Consider the following 9891-nt stretch of genomic DNA (forward strand, 5'->3'; position numbering starts at 1 on the left):
TTCCCCGAAACGAGCCTGCCTAGCATCGATACCAGAGCATCATCCCTAGCCGGAGCTGGTCCGGAGGCTGCGGTGCGTGTCCCGGCTGTGCCCAGCGGTCACAAGAGGGAGCCCGATGCCGGGGAAGGAGCAGCAGCCCCGCAGCGGCACCTCCCGCCGGGCAGCAGCGTCCCCGCCCGGGACTGGGGAGCAGCTCGGGTGACTTTCTGCAGCCCCTCCTAGCTGCTTCTTAATGGGTCGTCATCATCATCAAACAAAATTAGAGCATCCGCTTGCCGGTTGTAACTGTGAATAAGGATTAAAGGTATGCCTAGAAACGGAAGATGACTGGAGGATGCATTTACAGGGCAGGGCCCAGGCAGCTGATGTTTTTATCACAGGTGACTCTACAAAATCACCCTCCCAAAGAAAGGCACAACATTCTTTGGGAAGAAGGCCAGAAGTGTCACAGCCAGCCCTTGCCACAATAGCCGCATTTCGGTTCACTCCCAATTAATTGAGCAATTTTAGCTCAGAAAAGGAAACGCCATATTACAGAGTGCCGCCACTTTTCTCTCATCCCTAGGAAACCTTTACTCCACAAGCTGGGAGCCAGGTCCAACCCTGCTACAAGCACAGAAGCCATCGCTTGGGGCCAGCCTCAGGTTGGTCAGGGCATCCCTCCAGGCCCAGCAGAAGCTCAGCTTTGACCTTATCCTTCAAGTCCTGATTGAGGGTCTGCCGAAGCCCTGCTTCCTCTAGAGACCTGAGGAGCTGACCTTGTTGATGCTCTTGCCCCACAGTGCCCTGTGGCTGTCAAAGCCAGAGAGGTGTCTTGGAGCACTATCCCATCACTAGAGCTTTAAAAAACCCAACTCTTTATGCAGTACTTGCCTTTCTATATGGCCATATCTTATGCCTTCCCCATTCTTCCTTTATGTATTATGGTAATCCTTGTTACCCACATACATTTTATAAGCATTTTCCAGTATTTTTAGAGTAGCCTTATAAGACACCAAGCCCAGCCACAATTATTGCAGCTACTCCCATGAGAAGCTCCTAAACCACACTACTTATTTCAGAAGAAAAAGAATAAAAGTAAACCAAAATACTAAACATTCACAGCATAAAGCAAACCCCTTACCTTCTCTCCACTCTGGGGTCAGTAAAAATGGCCAAATGCTTCCTCTGGGCTCCTATTTAAGTCCTTCAATGGGGGGAACTATTGGCTAATTCCCAGCATCTGGGAGCCATTTCACCCCAGAACTGGCTCAGCTGCTCTCTGATCCTTAAAGGACCCAATACACACTGACACCCTCCTGCTGCTCCCTGCAACTGTCACTGTCTACATCTTTTCAGTCCCCTGCAATTCTCCTAAAGTTCTCCCACCTACTCCCCAAACAATCCTTTTCCTTGTCCCCATAGCTCAGCCTTCCCTCTTGTATTCAGTTTTGGGCTCCCCCCCCAACACAAATAAGGCATTGAAAACCTAGAGAAAGTTCAGAGAAGAGCCACCAAGAGAGTTGGGGGCTGGAGCATTTGCCCTGTGGGAAGAGGCGGAGGGAGGTGGGCTTGTTCAGCCTGGTGAGAAGAAGGCTTCAGGGCAACGTAAGAGCAGCCTGCCAGTTAACAAGCAGGTTACTGAGCAGACGGAACCAGGCTTTTCATGGTGGTGCATGGCTTGGAGATGAGGCAGTTGAAAGAAAAGAGGTTGGAACTGGTTACAAGGAAAAATTTCTTTACCATGATGACAGTCAAACCCTGGGACAGGCTGCCCAGGGAGTTCGTACATTCTCCATCCTTGGAGGTTTTTAAGGCTAGACTGGATAAAGCCCTGAGCAACCTGATACGACCTCAGAACTGGAGTTGAGCAGGAGGTTGGACCAAAGTCCCTTCCAACCTGATCTAGCCTGCCTCCTCTTTGGGAAAAGAGGGTGGACCAAAATGGTAAGTCCAGAGCTTCCTCCCCATCGGGGCTGTGGGAACCCTGCAGTCAGCACCACCACCCTGGGATTATCCCATGGCAGCTAGAAAGGCCTTGTCAAATGCTGCGACTGTCAAGGGAAAAAAGTAGGACAAAGGATTCAACTGAGTTGCGACAGTGACACGTGCCTGTGCTGGGGGAGGAGGAGGAAGCAGTGGAGCACACAAGTTAAATGGGCCAAGAGCCTGGACACAATGATGTATCAGCTGCATCACCAGCAGAGTGAGGCTGTGAGATGGAAATACATCCTTCCCCTTTGCCGTGTGCATAGCCCGGCCACGGGAGGGTGCTCAGCTGTGAGAAACAGCTTCCTTTCAGTAAGAGCAACCATGCACAAATTTAATTCTTCCATTATTTTAACTGCCGAGGGGGTCTGAGGAGACACAGGGCCCTCATTCTGCTGCACGGGGCAGGTTTTGGCTGCAGCCAAGATGCTGGGGCAGCTCCCACCTCAGCCTCTGCCCCTTCCTCCCCAGGGAAAGAAAAAGCTGTGAAGATGCTCATGTTATCTAACAGAAGAGAGATCTCAAATGTATCATGACTCACTCACCTTTCAAAGTTGTCAAAAAAACTACCCTACAAAAAAAACCACAACACAACTTAAAAGGTGGATGAAGGAAATCAAAGAAAAAAATAGCGTCTGAAGCTTTGGTTTCTGGTTTGGTACGTGTCCGGGAAGGCAGCCAGACACAGATGGGAGTTCAGGCTGGACAGCCTGTGGCCACAGCCACACTCCTACCCTGTCCCTGGCATCCATCAGTCCTGCTGGGAAGGGGGCACAGCACTCTGAAACCGAGAGCCAACAGACCCGGCACCAGCAAAGCATCACTGCCGTCTCAGTTAACCGGAGCGATGTGTTCGCTCAGCTGGAAGGATGGACCACCATTTGCTTGCGTAGCACAGCATCGCTTGGCCTCTCCCACGGAGGAAGTTCCGGGAAGTTTCCCTGATTGGGGGAAATAATTTCCTCAAAGGAGGAGACTCCCATTCTCCATTTCCCCAGCACAGGTGGAGGAGGTGGTAGTTGGGCCTGTAGAGGTAGAGAAGTGGTTTTATTTGCTATTTGCACTGAAAGAGCAAAATACAGGATGGTTATCAAACAGTGAACTCTTGCAGTTTCTGTTCTCTTGTGATCTGTCCTTGTTATCTCAGCCTCCAGATTTAAAAGGGTTAGGTATGGGAATATGCTGTGAGATTTTTGGAGTCAGTGAGGCCGTCTCAGGCATGAAGATGTTCCATACCCCTCTCATTAAAATGTTGCTTTCCATCTTAAAAACAGGGTCTTTTTCCTCCAGTGCTCTGAATATGGTGCTGGTCCAGAGCCATGCAACGTAATAGGATCATCACAGGATAACTCAGGTAGGAGAGGACGTGTGGCGGTCATCCTGCTCCAAGCAGGAGGATTGATGAGGAAGGTCCTCCCACTTTCCCGACATGTCCTCTGTGACCACTTGTCCTTGTGCAGGAGATGCTTCTTGGTCCCTTCATTCTTGTCCATGTTCTGGATGTCTTGCTCTTGAGTTTACTAATGTAACATCTGAATTTGAAACCAAACAAGTGCGCTTCCCCTGTCTGTACAACCTGGGACACGGAGAAGGTTATCCTGCTTCCAAGAAGAGGTGGCAGATTTTGCAAGAATCCAGTAGGCTGGGATGGGAAAAATATCAGGATCAAAGACAGCTGGTCCGAGAGAAGCTCCAAACCAGCTCGTGTGGAATTTTGCCTGCGCAGTTCAACCGCTGGCTGGCTGCCACCTGTAAAGTTACCAAATGACAAGGGATTTGCCAGAATTGGCATCACAAATGTGAATTACCAGCAGAGAAGCCGGCATTAGGTGTGCTGAGTGCATTGCTAAGGCCTCTCTTTTGAGGCAATGCACCCCAATTGAGTTCAAAGCGTGGATTGTGGCATGATAGGCAAACACTCAAGCTCTGTCCAAACAAGGTCCAGAGGTTTAGATGCTCAGCATTTAGGTGCTTGCAAAATATGTTGACCCCTGAGGCTCATGATAAAATCTAAAGCTCCCTTTGAAAGTTAAGTGTTTAACATGAAGGTGCTGGTGTCCCATTGATCTTCTGCCAATGTTTTAACAAGGGGATGCCACAAGTATTTCCCTGTGTGAATTTTGCACAGTGAAAGAGGAGAGACTATAGAATTAATTTTCTCATGTTTGCAGAAAGGATTTTCCAGCCAGCATTAAGAAGAGAGAGGGCAGCAGTGTGAAAAGTAAAGAATAAAGTCAATGTGCATTAAAAATTGTAAATAAATACAAATACTTGTGCCTAGAAAATCAAGGTCTGTGTATGATTCAGGGAGAGTTTATCCTAGATGTGGCGAGAGGAAGCCCACAGCTCTTCTCCTCCAGGGAATATTTTTTTTTTTTAATTATTGATACTTCATACAATCTGGTGCTCTTCTAAATATAATTTTATTAGCATGAGAAGCCACTTGGCAGCAGGAAACTAATGCTGGTGAGTCCACAGTTTTCAACACAAAGCGTTCTCTTAGAAGGAAGAAGAAGGAGACTGATTTGGAAAGAGCCTTGCAGCTTCTGCCTAAAACCAGCCTCCACCTGCCATCTTCTTGTTGCAGGCTTAAATGGAGCAATATTCCCTAGCCTCAGCTTGTTTGTCTCTGGTTTCCAAAGGAGATGAGGCATATGCAGTCACGCTGTTCACCAGCTCTCCTGTCACCCTCCCACAATAACCTCCGAGAGAGGAAGGAACACGTCTATGGAGGCTGGGTAAAGAATAAAGGCGCCCGCTGTCACCCACCCCCTGGGATGGGGAGAGCGGGGCAGGAGCACACGGGCGGTTGTGCTGCTTGGCTGCCCGGCAGGCGTGTGCCAGTTTGTCAGGCAGGACGGGACGGAAGAGCTACGGCTGCTGGGGACGGGAGGGAGGACACAGCCCGCGGGAGCCGTGGGAATCGCCGCTCCATCACAGGGAGCGCCTTGTTTCTGAGGAAGAGGGTGATGTAATAGCACAGTATAGCGAAGCCACGCATTAGGCTCTAGCACGGCTGTATCAAAGTGCTTTTCTGGGTATTATGGAAAAAGGAATCCAGCCAAAGAATCGTGCTGAGTTTTATTTTATTGAGCAGAGACAGCGGAGATGAGGGCAAACTGCTCCTGTGTCCATGCGCAGGCGTCTGCGGCCGTTGCTGATGGGGGCTCAGCTGCTGGTGCTCGGTGGCAGGGAGGACTCAGCATTTCCCCAGGTGCTTCAATCTTATTTTCCCTCCACTTCTCCTGTAAAAGGAGCAAGACAGACTTAGACAAAGCAGCCTATGACAGACGCAGCAGCGTGGGACAAGAAGCTCATCCGTCCGAAGAGGACCATTTGCCTGACTCATGTTAGCATACCCAGGTGCCTCACAGGGAACACCAAGCCATTTTCTCCTCTCCTTGCTCTTCTCTGATTTCCCCTAGGATAAGGCAGCCTTGAGTGTGCACCAAATGTCAAGGACTGCTAAGGAGAAACCAATATTTTGCAAGCACGTTCAGTCCAGAGGTGCCAGTTCCTATTGCATCTCCTTTAAAAGGTGACAGAGCTCAGGAAGAGGAGAAACTCAGGCTCTTCCTCCGAGATTTTGTTTCTTGTTCCACAAAGTCCATTCAGACTTTTCAGGAATACTTTGGCACGGCTCAGCTCCCGCATTCCTCCAGACACTTCTCAGTATCCAGAAGTGTAGGCAGTGAGAGTTGCAGCCTGTGGTGTATAGTGGGAAATGTGCATCAATTTAGTGTGCGCAGAAGGTATAGGCTGGATGCAATTGCCTCCCAGGCCCCGTGCTGCTTCTCAGCATGGTAACCAGCAGTGTGCAAAGCCTAGAAATGAATTAAAATTAACTCGCACTCACACAGCTCCGTTCCAAGGAGAAAATATTCCACTTGGTACAATTCAGGAGCTGGTCCATACAAGAGAAGCAGCCTGGATGCAGGGTCTCCCCTCCATGAAGAAGATCCTTACATGCATGGAAATTGGGCCAACTCTGTTATTTCGATCCCCTCTGCTCTCACTTACAGCACTGCCTTGCAGAAGGCGCATTTGTTTCCGTACGTGATGCCATCCGTGCCGCAGTGAGGGTTGGACTCCCTTGTGCAGTACACGCTTCTGTTTACAAATTCTCTACAAATCTGCAAAAGCAATTTGAAAAAAATCCTTTCAGGATGCCATACTCTTTCTTTCACTTTTCAAATTGGATGCAAGGTCACTAACATAATGCTTTTTCTGACAAGAGGACTAAGGCAGCAGTGATGACACTATTTACTGAAAGAAAAAGCCGTGTCAGACATGAGCAGAAGCAACATTTCAGGGGAAATTTTGCCCCATGTTTGAGGAGGGAAACTGTAGCCACCTAGGAGAAGTTTTGATCTCCCAAAGACAGGAGTGGGTTGGCCTAGGCATGTAGGAGAAGAGTCAGCACTGATGCTCTTTCAGGCATTTGGTGCCAAGTTAGCTCACTGCTGCATGGCTTCACGCACCTTGCGAAACTGTGCACTCAGCCTGGTGCTTGCTGAGCTTTCTGCCTTCCCAGCAGAAGGAGAAGCAAACCATAATCTTTGGGGAATTAAAAATGGGGTCCAGAAAACCTATGGGTGCCCAGCGATGGACTGGTTTGAGGGGATAAAACACTCTCAATGGCCCATTTGTTTCATGGGAAGATTGGACAGCAGAGCAAGGTGGACAGAAGTGGTGCTGCGTACAAACACAGCCCTGCGCAAGCACCCTAGACCTAATCATGGGAAGCATTTGCTAAAACCAACCATCTCTTTCCCTGGTCTACTTGCTAACGTGGCCACACATAACATCCCCTCTACAACAGTGAACTCCCCAAAGTGTTGGGACTTCTTGGAAGGACCCACCTGCTCCCAGCAGACATTAAAAACTGTTTACCATGCACCAAGATCTTGGTTACAAAACCATTCCTCTAGAAAATGCAGATTCAGTAAGCAGAAACAGCTGCACTAACCTCTTCAATGTCTTGACCTGCTACATCTGGAATTAAAAAAAAAAAAAAGAAAACACAACAAAAAACAAACAGATTTTACATGTCAGCATTATTTTCTGATAGAGGCTGAACTAAAGTCACAAACCCTTTATGCAAACCACAGTTAAACATACACCAGGTTTTTCCTACTCTGTCATCCTGTGCAGCGGCAGAGGGGGCAGGAAATACATTATCTGAATTGCTTTTCAGTATTTTGGTTTTTGAAAAATGTTACTAAAATACCATGTAATCAGTCATTCAGCTGCTAACTGCACCTCAGACACATAACCCAATCTCCTGGAAGGCAGCCACTCGCGGGGAAGCAAGCTGCCATATCGGATCTGGAGCCGCGCTCAGCAGAGATTTTAAAGCTGTATTGACTTGTGAGTCTTTTAGACTCCTGCACCTCTGAACAATGAAAACGGCTAGTACTTCTAACAAGAGTGTACCATGGAGAAGGAGACCCCATGGTCAGCTTTACAGCTGTCCTCAGCACAGCCCAGAGACTCTCCCAGAACAGCTTCATCCCAGGTGAGATGCAAAGAGACGTCATGGGGTGATACAGAGCAGAACAGGCAGTGCCGGTCGGTAAGAGCACAAAAATACCCACTGTAACCACAGGCTCTGGGCTTGAAGATAATCACTCCATCCTCTTTATATACCTTCACTGCAAAGACTGCAGGCAGGCGTGTAGATTGAGTCATAGCTGCGGGACAGGGCGACCCTGCGATGTCTCTAAGGGGGAGCCTGACACTCAAGGGTGGATTGAATGCAGATTTGCAGAATCTGGGTCACAACACAACCCAGCATCTCGCACGGCAGCGGGGTAGCAGAGGTTGGGATGCAAGGCTGTGCCCGCTGGGTCAGTGGGGTCACTGCCGCCTGGGATGCTGCTCAGGTGGCTTCGAGCAGGAGGGGACCCGGGGCAGGAGATAAGAGGATCTTGTCCTACGCTTGGGGCCCCACACATTGGAAATCCCACCCAACCCTCAGTCAGCCGGCCCATCATCCATCAACCCACCCTGCAGCTTCTGCCAGCTGCATTGCCCTTTGGTGTTTTATCCCTGGCGCTGGGGTATTTATCACGTCCCCAGGTTAGGCTAGGCTGCATGCATTGTGAAGTCACTGTTATGGCTATCTGCATATTATTTACAGAATAGCTCATTCCATAGCTTTTATAAATATTGCATGCGGCTACAGAAGACTTTGTGATGATGTCTCTCGGCATCTATTTATTTTATAGGAGATCACAGAGTTTGCTGCTATTTTGCCTGGCCTTGGAAGGAAGCTTCAGCACCCTGACGGAACCCAGTCCCAATTAAGACTCAATTAGAGACAGATGAATATTTCATAATGAATAATGTGTACAAAGTAATTCACCTCTTTTCTCCATGCACAGCTTGCAATTTTCTCAAGTGAATTGTTTATTCAAATTATTCACAGAAAAACAAGTACAAATAATTTTTGTTCTGCACATTCTTCAGTAACTGTCACCACAAACCTTCCAGAGCTGGGTCAGCTGGTCGCAAGCAACTGATAACACTGACATGACCTATATGTTCAAAAATCATCACTCAGCTTCTCCAGATCATCAGAGAGATATGTAAATCTCCAGATAAATAAATGCTGGATCCTTTTAATTTGCCCTCTTTGTTCTGACTCCTTGAGGACATTTGAATTTAATTTTCAAGCTTTTCTCTGCAACATAAACGAAAGCTGAAACTTTCATCTAATTACGTTTCCACATCTCCAAGGAAAACACCAAATACCAAGACGCTTCGGATCAAAACAAGAGCTGATGACCCTGAGGTGTGAGTTTCTTCTCTAACTGGTTCAGCAAAAATCTCCAGCGAACATTTGTACCAAAAATTCGTAATTACACTCTGCTTTGGTACATTTGCTGAAAGAGCCGCTTAGAATTTGCTCACTCTGTCTCCCAGTGACACCTCCGCTGCCTTATTCACTGCGGAGGCACACGAGGAGTGGAAATATGTCATACGAGTGAGCAAGTCCCGCAGATATTTTCTACTTGCTCAGCTTTATCTTCAAGCCTGTCATCTGGCGATCAAGGCTCTCCAAAGTTTGCTGTTGTCAGGAAAGGTTTTGGGGTTTTTTTGTTTGTTTTTTCTAGGGTAGGGAAAAGATCACTTACCTGAGAAGAAAGAGAGCAGCAGCAGGCTGAGAAGCACTAAAGCACCTGTTGCCTTCATGCTGCAGGTAGCTCTTTAGTCCAAGCCAAGCGATCTGTGCGGGATGTGTCGTCTCAGCACCGGAGCCCACAGTGTGCACACAGACCTGCCTTTCTGTGTATTTATGTGCCCATTCGTAGCTGTCCTCATTCCCCACCTTAATTGTGAGAACTTCTCCACTTCATTTCTAAAGCCATTATTGGTCCTGGACGTGTTTCTGGTGCTTTAGGAATGCTGCCCTGTCCACATCAAACCTAGAAAGGGCTAATTATATGAGTGATAGACTCGGGCTTGTAATATCTTTTTTTTTTTTTTTTTCTAAATAGTCACAGGATTCTCACAAGGGTGAATTTTCAAAGCGGTGATTCATCGGGGAAGCTGGTAATTTTCATTCTCTGGGCCCTCGCTGAATGCCAGCTCTGAGGCTTTGAGTGTGGCGTGATGACACTCACTAGACGTTACGAAATAAATCACAACATGAGAATGTGTTGTCTGTGAAACCAATTATACGTTGTTCCCGGGCTATTTTTGAGGATGGTTCTAAATTTGTTGGGTTGGGGTGGAGAAGCGCTCCAATGTGACATGCTCTCATAGCTGTGTGCACAGTCCCAGATAGGACTGCTGACTCTCCTCCCTGAACTATTTAAACTCTAGCTGTCAATGTTTTCCAGTTTTTCACATTCACAAACATATGTTAGGGCTCCGCTCCCACAGCAAGTGGCAATGAAGGGAATTTGATGGGGAATC

The 9891-nt window shown here is 48.0% G+C and overlaps 1 protein-coding gene across 1 annotated transcript; it reads right to left on the reverse strand.

The window, feature by feature from the left end:
- Positions 1–5099: 5099 nt before the first annotated feature.
- Positions 5100–9346, reverse strand: LOC129212840 (serine protease inhibitor Kazal-type 6-like). Its single transcript, XM_054841970.1, has 4 exons — positions 9108–9346; positions 6938–6963; positions 5989–6101; positions 5100–5213 (listed from the first exon to the last, which is right to left on the reverse strand). Exons 1-4 carry the CDS (start codon positions 9163–9165, stop codon positions 5168–5170), a joined length of 243 nt encoding a protein of 80 aa, XP_054697945.1. The 5' UTR covers positions 9166–9346; the 3' UTR covers positions 5100–5167.
- Positions 9347–9891: the final 545 nt, after the last annotated feature.

This window comes from Grus americana, chromosome 14 (genome assembly GCF_028858705.1).
Source record: "Grus americana isolate bGruAme1 chromosome 14, bGruAme1.mat, whole genome shotgun sequence".
In the NCBI taxonomy this organism is placed as follows: Eukaryota; Metazoa; Chordata; class Aves; order Gruiformes; family Gruidae; genus Grus; species Grus americana.

Excerpts from the sequence above, each read along its gene's own strand:
- LOC129212840 (XM_054841970.1), bottom strand. The coding sequence starts at position 9,165 with ATGAAGGCAACAGGTGCTTTAGTGCTTCTCAGCCTGCTGCTGCTCTCT. Across the intron at positions 6,964-9,107 it reads GCTGCTCTCTTTCTTCTCAG|ATGTAGCAGGTCAAGACATT; the intron begins GTAAGTGATCTT and ends TTTTAATTCCAG. Across the intron at positions 6,102-6,937 it reads CAGGTCAAGACATTGAAGAG|ATTTGTAGAGAATTTGTAAA; the intron begins GTTAGTGCAGCT and ends TTGCTTTTGCAG.